Source organism: Neovison vison, chromosome 10 (assembly GCF_020171115.1).
Source record: "Neovison vison isolate M4711 chromosome 10, ASM_NN_V1, whole genome shotgun sequence".
Lineage (NCBI taxonomy): Eukaryota > Metazoa > Chordata > Mammalia > Carnivora > Mustelidae > Neogale > Neogale vison.
In genome coordinates this window covers 1,471,746-1,489,471 of record NC_058100.1, presented here as the reverse complement: position 1 = coordinate 1,489,471, position 17,726 = coordinate 1,471,746, and the positions used below count along the sequence as shown (strand labels likewise).

At 48.1% G+C, this 17,726-nt stretch overlaps 1 protein-coding gene across 5 annotated transcripts in view; it reads left to right on the top strand.

The window, feature by feature from the left end:
• Positions 1–17,726, top strand: part of ASH1L (ASH1 like histone lysine methyltransferase) — a 180,157-nt gene that overhangs the window by 121,791 nt on the left and 40,640 nt on the right. For all 5 annotated transcript variants that reach the window (XM_044266511.1, XM_044266512.1, XM_044266510.1 and 2 more), the window contains one exon: positions 3,675–3,769. In XM_044266511.1, coding sequence (XP_044122446.1) covers positions 3,675–3,769 — 95 coding nt within the window. The remainder of the gene's footprint in view (positions 1–3,674; positions 3,770–17,726) is intronic.

Here is a 17,726-nt window from a genome sequence, read left to right as displayed (position 1 = left end):
CCCATCCGGCCCTCACCCGCGACGGGACAGCGTGCTTTGTGCGAACGCCCCGCGGGGACAGAGAAGGGGAGACTCTTTTTTTTTTTTTTTTTTAAGATTTATTTGGGAAAAAAACCTATTTATTAGAGAGGATCAGGGAAAGGAGCAGAGGGAGAGAGGGACAGCGTCTCCAGCAGACTCCATGACCCTGAGGTCACGCCCGAGCGGAAGCCACATCCGGTCAGTCGCTCAGCCGACTGCGCCAGTCCAGCGGCCCAGGGCGTGCTTTGGTTTTATGACTCAATAGCCTTCGCGCGTGTGTGCGTGCGTGTGTGCGTGCGTGTGCGCGTGCGTGTGCGCCTGCGTGTGCGCGCGTACACGCGTCCCCTCATGCTCTCAGCCGCCCGCCCACGCCGCGCTGCCCCCGGGCTTGCGCCGACCGCGTCTCGGACTCGGGCTGCCCTGGGGTCTCGACAGCACCCGGAGCCGGGACTGCTGGGTCCCGCGCGGTCCTTGGAGGAACCCCCGCGCCGAGCTTCATCGGGCACGCGCCGGTTTGCCCCCGGCACAGCGCGGCGTCTGCTCTGCTCCGCGTCGTCCCAACACTTCTTGGTGTCCGGCGTAGCCTGTCTAGCAAGCGCGAGGGGCTCCCTCATTTCCATGGGCAATTCCGTCCTCATCCTGGCTGTTGAGCCCCGGGCTCCGTGGCGGAGGCCGTTCGTGCGCCGGCTTTGACACTCAGACCCCGCGCCCGGTTTCCAGCTGGAGCGCTGGTTTTATTGACGTTGGCTCCCCTGCTGGGTACTCTCTCTCTCTCTCTCTCTGATTGATTGATTGATTGATAAGATAGATAAATAAATATTTCACAGCTGGGGACGCCTGGGTGGCGCAGTTGGTTGGACGACTGCCTTCGGCTCAGGGCGTGATCCTGGAGTCCCGGGATCGAGGCCCACATCGGGCTCCCAGCTCCACGGGGAGTCTGCGTCTCCCTCGGACCTTCTCCTCGCTCGTGCTCTCTCACTGTCTCTCTCTCAAATAAATAATTTTTTAAAAAATTTCACAGCTGTGTTCACAGTTATTTGGTTTTGTTTTGTTTTGTTTTGTTTTAATGAGAAAAGTGGTTTGTAGATATGAAGAGAGCGACCTCTTATCTTTCCTTTTCTTTGAAACTGTTCCCAAACTCTTTGCCAGTGTTTTAACCACTTGGCATGACCTCATTCACAAGTTTTGACCTCGTCTGTACTCCTTCAGCCTCCTTTTATTTCTCCTCCTCCTCGGTCCCATTCCAGTTGTGACCTTCTCCCACATACTTCTTCTTCTGCCTGGTCCTCTCCGTTTCCTCGTTCCTGTCACTGCCAAGACCCGGTGACACTTAAAACTGAGCTGAATATCACTTCCTCAGAAAAGCCTCTGTTACTCTCTGTTCATCGTATTTTAATTATTGGCCTACCATTTACCATTTTCTGAATTTTTTTCTGTTTTCTTAGTTTTTCTTACCTATGTATTGTCTTTGCACCTAAGAACAATGTGAACTGTCTTACCCGTTACCGTCTTAGCACGCAGACCAGGACTTGAGGTGCGCCTGGGTGGCTCAGCTGGCAAAGCATCTGTCTTTGCTCAGGTCATGATCCCAGAGCTGGGATCGAGCCCCTTGCTAGTCTCCCTTTCAGCGGAGAGCCTGCTTCTCCCTTTCTCCCCCCTCCACCCCGCCCCGCTTATGCACGCACACACTCGCTCTCTTGCTCAAATAAATAAAATCTTCTTTAAGATTTTAAAATGTTTTTTAAGATTTTATTTATTTATTTGACAGAGACAGAGAGAGATCACAAGTAGGCAGAGGAGGAAGTAGAATCCCCGCTGAGCAGAGAGCCCGATGCGGGGCTCAATCCCAGGACCCTGAGACCGTGACCTGAACTGAAGGCGGAGGCTTAACCCACTGAGCCACCCAGGCGCCCCAAATAAATAAAATCTTTAAAAAAAAAAAAAAAAAAAAAGACAGGACCTGGACTTAGTGAGTGCTCAGTAATTGTTGAACAAATAAATGAATGATCTAGTAGAAGGAACCAGTGTTCAAATTTAAGAACTTCAGGTTCTACAAATAACTTACTTTTGGGAGCCTCAGTTTTCTTACCTACAAAATATGTATTACTAGAGCTGCTTGTAACGAGATAGACTTGTTTTTAAAAAAGCAGTATGGGGGCGCCTGGGTGACTCAGTGGGTTAAAGCCTCTGCCTTCAGCTCAGGTCATGATCTCAGGGTCCTGGGATCCAGCCCCGAATCGGGTTCTTTGCTCAGCGGGGAGCCTGCTTCCTCCTCTCTCTCTCTGCCTGCCTCTCTGCCTACTTATGATTTCTCCCTCTCTGTCAAATAAAAAAAATTCTAAGACAGCAGTATGTTGTGATTCACAGGGGAAAGAAATACATCAGCCTTATTTGTTGGAACTTAAAGGCAAAATAAAATCCGAGTAGACTAAGTGAGGCTCTTCGGCAACCCTTTTTTCTTTTTCTTCGTTTCCTTTTTATTTCTTTTTCTTTTTCCCCTTTTATGTATTTATGAAATGTCTCAAGACTGATCTCATACCAAATATTAGAAACACAGACCAGTCAGACAGACAAGTCGAAGAGGTGCGTCTGTGGAGACGTTGTGGAATAGAAAAAAAAAACAGTGAGGAGGAGCCAGGCAGGAAACTGGGGTTTTTGTCTTAAATCTCCTTAGTAGCTACTAAAATGATGGCAAGTCATTTGAACTCATAGAGCATCTGTTTTCAGATCTGTAAACTAGAGCTAACATCTCTTCTTACCTACTTCATAGGGTTGATATAAATGATCATGTGTGAAAGTACTTCCTAAACTATAAATCTTCAGGCGGCCTGGCTGGCTCAGTTGACGGAGCTTGCAACTCTTGATCCCAGGGTTGTAGGTTCAAGGCCAACACTGGGTATTGAGCTTACTTAAAAGATTTAAAAAAAAAAAAAAAAAGTAGAGACGCCTCAGTGGCTCAGTGGGTTAAATGTCCAACTCTTGATTTCCGCTCAGGTCGTGATCTCGGGTCATGTGATCAACCCGAGAGTCAGGCTCTGCACTCGGTGGGGAGTCTGCTTCTCCCTCTCCCTGTGCCCCTCCCCGGCTTGTGTGCTCTCTCTCTCTCTCTCTCTCAAATGAATAAATGAGTAAAATCTTAAAAAAATAAAAAATTTTGAAAATAATACATACATACGTGCCATAATTATGGGCCAAGTGTAAGGTCATTATTACGATGAGATCTGAAACTTCGATGCCTCTTGCAAAACTGCTGGAAATGCTAACAGGGCTCTTTTTTATGTATAATTCCTAAAAAACAAGTCCAAAAATATAGATTCTAAAAATACCTGAATGTATTTTATATCGCTCCCCCCAAAAATTATGCATTTAAAATTTAAGCCACTGTTAAAACAAATACTTTTTAAGATTGTATTTATTTATTTGACAGAGAGCACAAGCGGGGGAAGCAGGGGAGGGAGGGGGAGAAGCAGACTCCCCATCGAGCTAGGAGCCTAGTGCAGGACTCAATCCTAGGGATCATGACTAAGCTGAAGGCAGCTGAGCCACCGGGAGTCACAAAACAAAAACTCTTGACAGGGGGGTCTGTTTTCTTTGTTTGGCCACAGGAGGAGATTCCATCGCCTCTGATAACTTGCATTCTTTTCCTATCACAGCCCAAAGAGCCGGTTGATCCAGTTAAAGAAAGAGAAGCTGGAATACTGTCCGGGAGAGCACGAGTTCGGACTGTTCCCGGCCCCCATTCATGTCGGTGAGTGCTCTGGAGAGACCGTACGTTGCTCAGAAGAAATGGCATTTCTTGAGTTTGGATGAAGTGTTTCCGTGTTCCTATTATTTCTGCACCTCCGGTGGGGGTGAGCTCTTTCTTTACCGTTAATTTATCCTCACTCTGAAGAATTCTGCAAATTCTTTGCTCTCTGGGAGTCACAATGACATACATCTTTCTTACTCAAGTTTCAGTAATAAAAAACACTACTTTGTCTGTAGCATTTGATCCCGAGGATGTCACCTGGGAAAGCGCAGCTGTTCACCGCTTCAGTCTCAGAGGTTTCCATGTTCAGAAAGACGTGATTACGGATACGTAATAATCATCGGAAGAGAGCCCACCACTTTCCTACTCATTTATCTGCCTGCAAATTGAGCAGGGTTTATCCTTCTGTTCATTTTGGGGGGACATCTCAAGGCTTTGTTTAGCATCGGGGTAACAGTACCTCCTGGGATCTGCCGTTGGGCTTACCAGATCAGTAACCGGTACCTGGACGTCATCCTGGGTCCCTCCCGCTCCCCCAGAGCTGCATCCAGTCCGCGCCCCCAAGTTTGACTGTTGCCGTCCGTGCAGTTCGTCCCGCTTGTCTGCAGGTCCTGTTGTCACTCTCAGGTGCGTCCCGCACGTGACTTCGGTTCAGACTCGCGCAGCGGCCTTCTGACACCTGTGTCACCTGTGTCGCTTCCCTTCCTGCTCCCTCCACTTCACTCCCCACGCAGTAGGAAAAGAAATCTTAAAACTGAAACTAGATTATACTTAAAACCTTGCAGTGTCTTACTGTTAAACAGTAACTTCCTTACTCTAGCTTCTAAGAGTAACCTTGTCCCAGGGGCGCCTGGGTTGCTCAGTTGGTTAAACATCTGACTCGTGATTTTGGCTCAGGTCATGATCTCAGGGGCCTGGGATCAAGCCCCTCATCAGGCTCTATACTCAGCGAGGAATCTGCTTTAGAATTCTCTCTCCCTCTGCCCCTCTCTCCCAATAAATAAACAAATATTTTAAAGGCAAAAAAAAAAAAGATGACCTGGTCCCTACAAACCCACCCCTCCCCGTCACCCCTGTCCCTCTGTTCCCGTTTCTCCTAACCTGCCATGTGCGGTCTTGCTGGTCTTCCCTCAGGTCCTGGAACAGACTGAGGCCTTCGCCACCAGCGTGCCAGTATATGCTTGTTATTCACACTGCCCAGAACCTGTTCTTACTCTCCCATGGTTGGCTTCTTGTCCTTTAAGGACGAGTTTAATGTTAGTATCCACTAGATGTCATTTTCTTTAAAATTGTTCTCCTGATTGTCACTCCAAAGAGGGCCCCTCCCTTTACTCTGTATCGCAGCATCCTGTCCATTCCTTTCTGTAGCCCGTGATTGCTGTTTCGTTAGTGTCTGTCTCCCTCATTAGATTGTAAGCTCCAGGTGCAGGACGGTTTGACTCCCTTACTCTCCTTCTATTTCCTAGTGCCCGGTTCATAATAGGAGTTTACCCAGTGCACGTACAAATGAAAGAGGCGGAGGACCCAGGAGGACCTGTTGAATAGGCCGTGACGGGGTCCGCCTCCTTACGCAGAGGATGTGGACCCTGTACGCTGCGGCGTCCTCTTGCACTACGACTCCCGGTGCTCGTGACCGTGGGACTCCTCTGTGCTGGGGTGATCAGATCCCCTGTTTCTCCCCAGAGGACCCAGCACCAGCAGTGTATTTAAAGGAGCGAGCATAGACGACACATTCTGCAGTAAGGATTAGTTTGCTTTAATGACTCTGCACTGGGTGGAAGGAGAATGCTTTAGCTCCAACATGAAGGTCCAAGGGTTAGTTCTCTTACCTTAACGAAGGTAAGAGTAAGTTCCACATTCTCTGGGATTACTGCCAAGGCTCTTCTGAACGAGCGTTCTGTTACGTGATGTCCTAGCCCGGAAGCAGAGTCGCGGCAGATTTAGCGGTTTCCTTGAATCTGATGATGATAAACAGGCTTAGAAAAGAAGTCATTTAAAAGACCCACTTAAAGGAAAACATGGTCATTTTGGTCTCCCTGGTTTCGTCCTGGCTGGGTTCTAACCTTGGTCTTGGACTGAAGCCACCCGAGGGCATGAGAGTGACGGCTCGCGCCAGGCGGGATGCGCGCGGTGATAGGCCGGGGTCCTCTCCCGCCCCGGCACGGCTAGAGGTTAAGAGGTGCGGACTAGGAATCCCTTGATTTAAGATAAAAACTTTATCTCCACATCCCCATTTTAATGTCACACTAAGACTGATTTGTACTCAGTGGTCTGCAAAGTGAGTAAATAATGGAAAAACCTATCCAAGTCTAGGGGGTCTTTTTCCCTCTGAAATAGGGTTTAAAGTCAGGCTGCTGGAGGACAGATTTTTTTTTTCCCTGGACAGTGCTGTTTGGTCATTCAAATAACATTTTATGATTAGGCTAGAAGTGAGCCGCTCAGTTACTCTGAACTGGTCCTTTCCATTATCATGTAAGTAACGAGTCAGCCGGACCTGGTTCGTCTCTGTCTTCGCTGTGTGAGTTACGTGAGTAAAGTGGTCGTATAAATAAAACAATAATGCATCTTACCACTGATAAGAGTCAGAATCAACAAACAAAATCATATTTATTCTTAAACATTTAACTAAGCAAATCAGGGTTCTTTATCTCATTAGAGAAGTGCATTTCAAGTAAAATTTTACTTTTCATAATACTTATCAAAATGTATATTGTACCCTTAAATTTATAGTCAATTATTTTTGATGAGAATGCTGTGACAGTCGAATGAGGAGACCATGGTGTTTCCAGTAGGTAGTTAGTTCTATGGTAACTGGATAAAAGGTTGAAGTTGGACCCTTGCCTCACACCATATAAAAAAATGAACTCAAAATGGATCATCAGCCTAAATATAACAGCTAAACCTATAAAACTCTTGAAGAAAACATAGTCGGAAATCTTCATGACCTTGGATCGGGCAATAATTTCTTAGCTATAACACCAAAATCCTATGCAACAAAAGAAAAAGACAAATTGAACTTGATCAATATTTAAAATTTCTTTGCTTCAAAAAACACCCTCAGGAAAATGAAAAAACAATGCACAGAATGGAGAAATGTTTGCAAATTGTGTATCAAGAGACTTGTACCCAGAAACCCAGACGTATAAGGAACTGTTGAGACTCATTAGTTTAAAGCCAAATAACACAATTTAATTATTTGATTAGACATTTCTCCGAAAGAGTTATACCCATGGCCGGTACACACGTGACGAAATGCTCAGCGTCATTAGTCATTGTGGAAGTGGCATCAAAACAGCAATGAGAGACCCCGCACACCCGCTAGGGTGGCTTTAATTAAAGGATTGATGCACAACGTGAAGAAATTCAAAACCTCAGACGTTGTTGAGAATGTGAAGTGGTATAGCCCTCTTTGGAAAACATTTTGGCAGTTCCTCAAGAAGTTAAACAGATAGTTACCGTATGACCCACCAGTTGCGCTGGTGAGCATCTGCCCAGTAGAACGGAACACATCCTGTCCCAACAGAACTTAAACAGAGATGTTTGTAACAGCAGTATTCGTAGTAGCCGACAGGTGGAAGCCCGTTTCCCACAGTGGATAATGGATTAACAGAATGTGGTCTGTGCTCACCGTGGGGTGCTCTTGGGCAGTAACAAGAAATGAGGTACTGAGGGTCACCAGGGGGCTCAGTCTGTTAAGCGGCTGCCTTTGGCTCAGGTCATTACCCCAAGGTCTTGGGATTAAGCCCCACGTCGAACTCCCTGCTCAGTGGGCAGTGTGCTCCCCCTGCTTGTACTCCCTCTCTCTCCCTGTCAAACAAATAAAATCTTAAATTTAAAAAGAAATAAAGAAGTGAGGTACGGAGATAGGTAACAAAATGGGTGAAGTGTGGAAACATTACTCTGGGTAAGAGAGGGTAATCACGGGGTGCCTGGGTGGCTCAGTGGGTTAAAGCCTCTGCCTTTGGCTCAGGTCATGGTCCCAGGGTCCTGGGATCGAGCCCCGCATCGGACTCTCTGCCCGACAGGGAGCCTGCTTCCTCCTCTCTCTCTCTGCCTATCTCCTCTGCCTACTTGTGATCTCTGTCTGTCAAATAAATAAATAAAAATCTTTAAAAATATATTTTTTTAAAAAAGAGGGTAATCACAAAATGCCATGTGCTTTATGATTCCTTTTTTCTTTTTAAGATTTATTTTTTAAGTAATCTCTATACCCAGTTCGGGCCTCAAACTCATTACCCTGATATCAAGAGTCATACGCTCCATCGACTGGCCAGCCAGGTGCCCCCAAATCTGGATTTTTTTTCCTAACTATGTCCCCACCTTTCTCATTTTAATAGAGAGAGTTTTGGTTTGTTTTGTTTTAAGATTTTATTTATTTGATAGAGAGCGGATGAGCACAAGCAGGGGAGCAGCAGGCAGAGGGAGCGCAAGAAGCAGGCTCCAGGGAGCCCAACAAGCGGCTTGATCCCAGGACCCTGAGACCATGACCTGAGCTGAAGACAGACGCTTAATGATTGAGTTATCCAGGTGCCCCAAGAAGGGGTTTCTTTAAAAATAGATTTTATTTATGACAACATTTTACTTGATGTATTATTTTTTAAGTAAGCTCTATGCCCAGTGTGAGGCTTGAACTCAAGACCCTGAGATCAAGAGTTAAAACCCTGTACTGACTGCCAGCAGGGGGCTCCTCTGGAGATTTATTTTAAGGTTGCAGTTCACACCGTCTTGGCGACTGGCACGTCCAGACTCTACAGGCCAGGCTGGAAGCGTGGAGACCAGGGGAGGGTCAGGGAGTGGGAGGTCAGTCTGTTTTCTTACTAAGGCCTTCAGCTGTTTGGATGAATCCCACCCACATTATGGAGGGTGATCTGCTTGACTCACAATTTAGTAATTTAAATGTTAATTTCATCTAAGAGTTAACCTTGACAGACACCAGCTCTGTGTGTACTGTAACCGAGCCAAGTTGATACAGAAAATTGATCATCACCAGAGCTCCGTGTACTAAAACCCACTGCATAGTATCCTTAAAAAGAATGTATTTTTTGGTGTGTGAATTATGCCTCAGAAAGTGTTATCTTGAAAGTGTATTTACATTGTTTTAATCAGGCATATGTTAATCAAAATTATAGTGATTACCCAATGCAAAAGAAAAATTCTGATGCCTTGATTCTTACACTGAAAGGTATTTTTTCTTATTTAAATTCAGTTAATTAACGTGTATCATTAGTTTCAGTGGTAGAGGTCAGTGATACATCAGTCCCACTGTCATACCCTGCGGCTCTTTCCATCGCCTGCCTGCCTTCAGGCCCATCCCCCAGCTTACCCGCCCCTCACAGGTACTTTTAAATATGAATTGAAACACTTATGTGTGGATTAAGGGGATAGGTTCAATGAAAGAATTTAAGCATGAAAAAATATATAATATTGAGACAAAACCCTCAAAACCTTGGGCACTGAATCTGTAATGACCGTTCTTGGTAGACATTTCACATCTCTTGTCCCAGTGTATTGCCAAGGATGACAGCCTGTGGGACTCCTCGGGGGAGAATTTGTACAAGCTTATGCCTCATTTCCTCCGTTTTGCCCAGTGCGCTTTTCCCCTTTACTACGTCTGCTTTGTATCCTTTGGCTGTTGAGTGAAATGCAGCTGTTAGCCAGCAACCCTGAAGGTGGCCTTGGGGGCCTGCACACCCCTGCCAGTCGGACTCGCCGGCTTGCTCCCCAACCCCATTTTCCAGCCGGGTGACCTGAGCTGCGTCAGCGCACATGCTGCCTCAGAAACAAGTTCAAAAAGTGCGACAGAATCGAAGCTCTGGAAGCGGCAAACAGCAGCAGGTTAGCGGCGGCGCGAACCATCAGGTCGGTGCTGTCGGTCCTGCGGTTATGAAGAGGCTGGTAAGGAGATGTTAGGAATAACTTCATGCCAGTTCACTTAGCAGTGTATATGAAATGGGTAAATCCCTTAAAAAATACAGCTTAACTAATTCAAAAAGAAATAGAATTTCAGAATGTCTGAATAGCCTGTATCATTTAAGGAAATTTAGTTCTTTATCAAATCCTACACGTAAAAAATGGCAGAACGAAATGGCTTCCATTGTGAGCTGTTTCATCACTGAGAAAAAACAACGCCAGCCTTACACAAAAGCTTCCAGAAAGTGGAGGACACTTCCCAGCTTACTCTATGAGGGTAACATAATCCTGGTAAAGAACCTGACAAAAACTCGATGGGAAGAAACAGCTACGGAAGGAAGTTGAGCATAGACAGTGTAGGCATACAGGCAGAAACTCTTGGAGGTAGAAGGGCATTTCCCCAGTCTCACAGAAGGCATCGAAAGTGAACATGACAGCTACTGGTGAAGTATGCAGTGTGTCCTCCTGAAATTGGAAAGAAGGTAAAATGGCCACCCTCGCTGCTTCTGTCTGGCGTTATTCTGGATATTCCAGCCGGCGCAGTAAGGCAGGAGATGAATAGGAGTCATAAAGTTCGGGAAGGAAGAAGTGAAACTGTTCTGCTCACACATTACGTGATGATTAAATCCAGAGAAGTACCCCAAAACCTGTTACAGCCTTTTAGCAAAGTTGCTGGAAACAAAATCAGTATCTAAGAATCCATTCGTATTCTCACAAAACTAAACCTGCCCTTACCGTACCAGCCAGCAAGAGTGGTCCTTGGTGTTTACCCAGAGAAACTGAGAACTGTCCGTGGGATGAGCTGCGCCCGTGCGTTTCACAGCCACTTTGCTCGTGGCTCCCCAAACTCCGGAGCTACCGAGCTGTCCTTGTCAGCGAGCCGTGAACCAGCACAGCCAGGCGATGGGATGTTACCCACCACTGATACGAGAAGAGCTGTCAGGCCTGAAGAGACACGGAGAGACGTTGAAATCATCGTACTGAGTGGAAGAAACCAGTGTGGAAAGGCTACATAGTGTATGACTCCACTGTATGATGCTCTGGAAAAGCCAGAACCATGGAGACATTGATAATAGCAGCGGCTGAGGGTAAAATAGGGACGGGTCCGCAGAGCAGAGATTTTTAGGTCCGTGACGCTCTTCTGTATGACACAGTGGTGGTTGGATACCTGTCGTTACTACATGTCTCCAAGCCATAGCATGCACCAGAGTGAGCCCGCACGTGAGCCGTGACTCCGCGAGAATGCCGCGTCTGTGGTGCAGTAGCTGTTGAGCAGCGCGCTGCTCTGGTCGGGTGGCCGCGACCGGGTCGGCTTAGGGGAGGCGGGTGTGTATTTTGGAAATCTCTGTCCGTTGCTCAGTACTGCTTTGAACCTAAAACTGCTCTCAAATATAAAGTCTATTTTTAAAAAATAGTGTAATAAAACTGAAGTAATTAGAAATAAATTTATCCAAAAATAGGCAAAAACTTTATACTGAAAATTAAAACATTTATCAGCGAGATTAAATTAGACCTAAGTACATGGAGAAATATGCCACGTTTAGAGACGTTGTTACATTCCATGCAGGGTAGCTTGTTACCAGCAGGCTCTTCTGTAAAAATGGATGAGCTGATTTTTCTGAAATTTATATGGAGAGGCAAAGAACCTAGAACATTCAAAGTGATCTTTTAAAAAATGTCTTCTTTTTGCCCCAAGACTTGCATTATCTGCCAGAGTAATTTCAGAGCAAGTTTAAACTTTCAATCAGCTTTAGAAGGGCATAGGTAGAGCACACAACTTTTGATCTCAGGGTCATGAGTCCAAGCCCCATATTGGGCATAGAGCCCTCTAAAAAAAAAAATACAGTAATAATAATTCTTTTTTTTAATAAATAGGGGTCCTTGGGAGGCTCTTTTGGATGGGCATCTGACTCCTGGTTTCAGCTCGGGTCATGAACTTGGGGTCTTGAAATTGAGCCCCATATCAGGCTCCGTGCTGAGTGGAGTCTGCTTGGGGTTCTCTCTCTTTCCTTCCCTCTGCCCCCTCCGCCCCCTGCTCACGTGCTGAGATAATAAAGTCCCGTGCCGGTAGACGTGGTCTGTGGGACGGAGTAGACAGCGCAGAAGGAGACCCACATGTTGTGGTCGTTGCATTTGCGCCCAGGCACCAGAGCAACCGAGCAGGATGTGCTGCGGCCCCTGCAGCCGAGGTGATGGCCGGTGCCAGCGGCTCAGCTCTGACACCGGCCTTGCAGCAGGGCCAGGCTCGGCCTGGCGCGGGTCACAGGCTGAAATGTAAATGCCAGAATTACGAAGTTTCTAGAAGAAAGCATAGGATATCTCCACAACCCGCGTGTAGTCAAAGGTTTCTTAGATGGGACACAGAAGGCAATAGCTACAAAGGAGAGCACTGATAGGTTATACCTTGTCAAAGTGGAGATGTGTTCAACAGAGACAGTATTGTAAAAACAGAGCACAAATTGGGAGAAAATACTCACAAACTGTGTACATCGTGTATACATAAAGAACTCCTGCAAATGAATTTTTTTAAGTTTATTTTTCGTTCTTTTATTTTTTTAAACACACAACCCAATTTTGAAGTGAAGATTTGAACACACTTTACCAAGAGAAATGTACACACTGCCAATAAGCACGTGGAAAATTCTCAAACACCGTAACTCATCAAAGAACTGCAAACGAAAGCTACCCTGAGTTGGCATAACCGCAGTGTTTACAGACAACTGTGGGAGAGTAAAATGGCACCACTTTTTTTTTTAAAGCCCTGGCAGGGGCGCCTGGGTGGCTCAGTGGGTGAAGCCTCTGCCTTCAGCTCAGGTCATGATCTCGGGGTCCTGCGATCCAGCCCCGAGTCCAGCTCTCCGCTCAGTAGAAAATCTACTTCTTCCTCTCCCTCTGCCCTTCCCCTGCTCATGTTCTTTCTCTCAAATGAGTAAGTAAAATCTTGAAAAGAAAACTACAGCTCTGGCAGCTTTTATAGGAGTAAACAAACCTACCGGAGAGAAATCAGGACAGACGTATGTAAGAACGTTCATGACACCGTCATTCGTCATGGCATAAACTAGAGATAGTCCAGGTGTCCGTCAGCACAGCGGACACACGGACAGTGCATTCCGTACGGACTATGAGCAGCAGCTAACAGGGAAAAACATTAGGATTGACATGCTTTCGCCTCGTGGAAAATGAAGTAGGTATACTTTTCCCTGTTCTGATAAAAATGAGTGAAAACATAAGGTCTTATTATAATGTCATGTTCTCCATATCCTATATAAAAAGGAGACTCTAGGGCCGCCTGGGGGGCTCAGTGGGTTAAGCCTCTGCCTTCGGCTCAGGTCATGATCTCAGGGTCCTGGGATCGAGTCCCGCATCGGGCTCTCTGCTCGGCCGGGAGCCTGCTTCCTCCTCTCTCTCTCTCTCTGCCTCTCTGCCCGCTTGTGATCTCTCTCTCTTTCTCAAATAAAATCTTTTAAAAAAAGAAAGAGAGAGAGACTCTAAAAAGTGGAGAGGAGGAGGCAGACCGACTGAGGACTGAGGGTTCAAGTCCTCGGAGGTGTCCTCTCATCATACTGAGGTAAAACCTTGAGGAACCACCTGGAAATGCTGCTGGGCGCAAAAACGCCCGTGAAGAAAAGCCTGCTTTCTGCAGCGAGAGGTATGGGAAGAGTCAGCCTCGCAAGATGGGAAACTTTTAGACCGTGTCCTCCATCCTCTAGTCAGACACGGCAGAAAAAACTGTTGCCCTCCCCGCAGGTGCCCCGTGGGGAGCCTCAGCTTCCCTCCCAGTCGGAGGTAATAGGTGTCCCACCGTGGTCCACCAGCCTGTCTGATGACAGGGGAAGGCCACAGGAGTCGGGACTGCAACCATCGTCCAGTAATAACCCGGCCCCTCCCACCATCCCCCAGCAGTACCGACCTACCAGCACTTGGGTCTCAGTGGAGGTCAAGTGGGGGCCTCCGAACTGGTAATCCCTGGACATCTGACTCCCTTCTCTTGCTGGAGCGGTTTTGGGAAAGGCCAGCCAAAATAGAAGGTTTATGTAAAATTCAGAACCTGGTAACATGAAAAATGTCTAGGTTTAAAGTGAAAATCGTATGTCATACTAAGAACCAGGGAGATCTTAAACAGTTTTTTATTAAGATTTTATTAATTTGAGAGAACAAGCCAAAGAAAGAGCGCAGGCATGAGCAGAGGCAGAGGGAGAGAGAGAAGCAGACTCCCCGAGGCGGGGCTCGATCCCAGGACTTCGGGACCGTGACCTGAGCCGAAGGCAGACGCTCAACCCACGGAGCCACCAGGTGCCCCTTAAACTGAACTTTAAAAGGCGATCAGTACATGCCAACATCAGGAGGTTAGAACCACCCAAAAAAGACTTTAAAGCATTTAGATTTCTTTTGTAAAAACTATCCCTCCCCACACACACACACTCCAGCAAGCAGTAATGAATATGCGTGAAGCGCGGAAACAACAGAAGGCCTCAGCATGGAGAGGGAAGGAAGGACCAAGTCGGAATCCTAGAGCTGGAGGATGCAGCCAAGGCTTAGGGGCGCTCTTGGCAGCGAGATGAAGGAGAAGGAGGAAGAACCCGGTCCCGTCTGAGCGGGAGAGAGCGCAGACCTGAGAAAGACAAGAGCCCGAGCCATCCCAGCCACGGGCGGGCCTGTCCTCCGCGTCCCGAAGGAGGAGGGAGCACGGAGATGAACACGACCCGGGTGGGTAATGGCTGGAGACTTCGCAGGTTCGGCAACGCACACGAAGCTCCATGGAAGTCGACGACGGAGCCCAGCGGGACGCACCTGAGGAGACCCCAGTGGGACGCTCAGCCCGCTGCAGACCCGGCCACTGTGAATCGCAGAGAAGTGGACCCCTGCCCGTCAGCGGAGGGCCGTTCAGACGGTGGGGGAGTGCTTGCCTGAGTCCAGGGAGATGGCAAAACGTTTTCCAGGTGCCGAAAGAGGACGTGCCTGGCCCGGTGAAAGAATCCTTCAGGAATGAAACGGGAATCCCAGCCTTCCTAGAGGAAGGAGAATGTCTGAAGAAGTATGTTGCCAGTAGACCTCCCCTGGGGTAAGGAAGGTCCAAACGGGAAAGAAATACCAGAAGGGACTGTGCACCACCAGGAAAACAGAAGGAATGCTAAGTACATTTATGGGCGTATGTGGCGGGCTTTCCTTCTCGGGAGTCTCCCTAGTAACTCTTTAATAAATGAAGCACAAAATTTTAACACTGCTCTATTTTTTTAAAATGGACTGAGGCATAATTCACATATCCTACAGGTCACCCGTTTAAAGCATACAGTGGTTTTGGTGTATTATGTCATTAATATTTTTAACTCGTCGTAAGATATGCGTAACTTACGGGACGCCTGAGTGGCTCAGTTGGTTAAGCAGCTGCCGTCGGCTCAGGTCATGGTCCCAGCATCCTGGGATCGAGTCCCACATCGGGCTCCTTGCTCAGCGGGGAGCCTGCTTCTCCCTCTGCCTCTGCCTGCCATTCTGTCTGCCTGTGCTCGCTCGCTCTCCCTCTCTCTCTCTGATAAATAAATAAAATCTTTTAAAAAAAATTTAAAAAAAAAAAAAGATATGCGTAACTTAGAATTTGCATTTTCCATTTCCATTTCTCCGTGTAAGGCTCGGCGGCATTGAGCACGTTCACATTATTGTGTGGCCATGACCCCATTCCTCTCCAAAATTTTTTCATCATCCCAGAGCAGAACTCGGTGCCCATTAAATGATAATTGCCCGTTGCCCCAGCCTCTGGTAACTACTGTTCTTTTTATCCCTGTGAATCGGACTATTTAGGCGTCTGGTGTGGTGGGTCTACCGTATTTTACTTAGCACAGTGCCCTCGGGGTTCTGCTTCTGTGCTGTAGCACGTGTGAAGCTTTCGTCCTTCGTGAGGTTGCGTGGTCCCCGTTACCCGCGCGCCGCATTCTGTTGACCCCTCGTCCGCCAGCCGACGTCGCTCTTGTTTCCTCCTCCTTGCTGCTGTGAACCTTGGTTCACCCTTCTCTGTTGAGCATCCGCGTTCAGTTCTTTTGTGAGTGTGTCCGGCGGTGGGGCTGCCGGCCCCTCCGGTGCGTCTCCGCTTGGTTTCGGGAACTGCTGAGCTGTGTGCACGGCGGCTGCTCCACCTTCGCCGCCGCCAGCCGGTCTCGAGAGTCGTGTCGCCGTCCTCAGTAACGCTCGTCACTTGTGTGACTTTCCCTAGTAGCCATCCCGGTGGGCGTGCAGCAGTGTCCCCTGTGGTTCTGATTTGCATTTCCCTAATAGTGACGCTGAGCAGCTCTTTACGCGCTCTCGGCCGTTCGTCTATCTGCAGTGACGTGTGCTCGGGGCTTGTCCACTTTTGAATTGAGTCATCGGTTCCTTCTTGAGCCTCAGGAGTTCCACACGGATCCTGGGAATCCGTCGCTTATCGGATAGGTGGTAAATAGACTGTCTGGATGACATGGACAGAGAAGAGCACAGAATGTACAAACGTGGAAGCAAAGGGAACACATTTCATTACACCAACGACTGCACAGAAGGGAGCGGCTCTAGTAATCAGGGTCGAATGTGGTTGTGGACGAAGCTATGTTACAGTTACAGATTTTCAAGTGGGGTTTAAAGTGAGGCAGGTGCGGGGCGCCCGGCTGGCTCAGTCAGTAGGGCATGCAACTCTTGATCTTGGGGTCACGAGTTGAGCCCCGTGTTGGATATAGACCTTACTTGAATACATGAAACTTAAAAAGACAACTGAGGCAATAGTATAAGTCGGTTGAGAGAATTCAGTTTCAGCGGAGAGAAACGGCGCACGAGAATGTGAAAGCAGGAGGGAGTCCGTTGTATTTAAGAAACCGTTGGTACAGCCATCACGGAAAATGTATGGAGGATCCTCAGAAAATGAAAAATAGAGTGATCATGTGGTCCGGCAGCTCCGCTTCCGGGAACGTATCCAAAGGAAACGAAGACACTCGCTCTGGCGTCTGCCCCGTGCCCACAGCAGCATCGTCCGCGGCCGGCAGCCGTGGAAGCCGCCGGACAGATGGAGAAGAGGCAGCTCTGCGGGCCGTGGAGTGTCCCTGGGCTTTGTTTGAAAAGAGGGGAAGAGAGAAAAAAGAGAAAGAGAGTCTTGCCATTTGTGACAACATGGATGGACCTCGAGGGCGTCATGTTCGGTGAAATAAGCCAAAGACAAATAGTTCATAGTCTCCCGTGTATGTGGAGTCGGAAAAACAAGCTCAGAGCGGGCCCGTGGGGCGGGCGCCTGGCTGGCCTGGTCAGAGAGCACGCGGGCCTCGCTCTGCGGGTTGTGGGTTCGGACACCGTGGTAATGTAGGGATGACTTGAAAATACCATAATAACAAAGCAAAAATCTGTTGTTAAAGGGGGGGCTGGTGATCAGCTTTGTGGTTACCAGAAGCAAGGGGCATGAGGAGGGGTGACGGGAGAAAGACGGTCCGCAGTTGAAAGCCGCTGCGCGCCAGGCCCGCGCAGAGGCTGTGGGGCACAGCACGGTGACCGCGGTGACCGCCGCGGCCCCGTCACCCTGCGCACCGTAGGCGAGCCCCGTCCCGGGTGCACGGACATCGCAGTGAGTCGGAGGGGAGATGAGTTAGCTGGTGTGCTGGGGAGAAAGGAAGGAAGGGGAATTTGTGCGTAGGAAGAATTTAATTCAAGAAACAGTGGAGGCAGCAGGGATTGAGGGAGCACTTGTCCTGAAACAAACCCGCAGGAAAGGGTGATCTGCTGCCTCACTGGGTTGAGAGAAAACAGTGGGGACACACCGCTGGCTCTGTCCCCAGGAGCAGGTAACGTGATCTCAGGGTTGTGAGTTGGAGCTCCATGTTAAGTGTAGAGCTTACTAAAAATTTTTTAATTTTTTTGAAGATTTTATTTGTTTACTTGACAGATCACAAGCAGGCAAAGAGGCAGGCAGACAGAGAGGGGGAAGCAGGCTCCCCACCGAGCAGAGAGCCCGATGTGGGGCTCGATCCCAGGACCCTGAGATCATGACCCGAGCTGAAGGCAGAGGCTTTAACCCACTGAGCCACCCAGGCGCCCCAAAAAT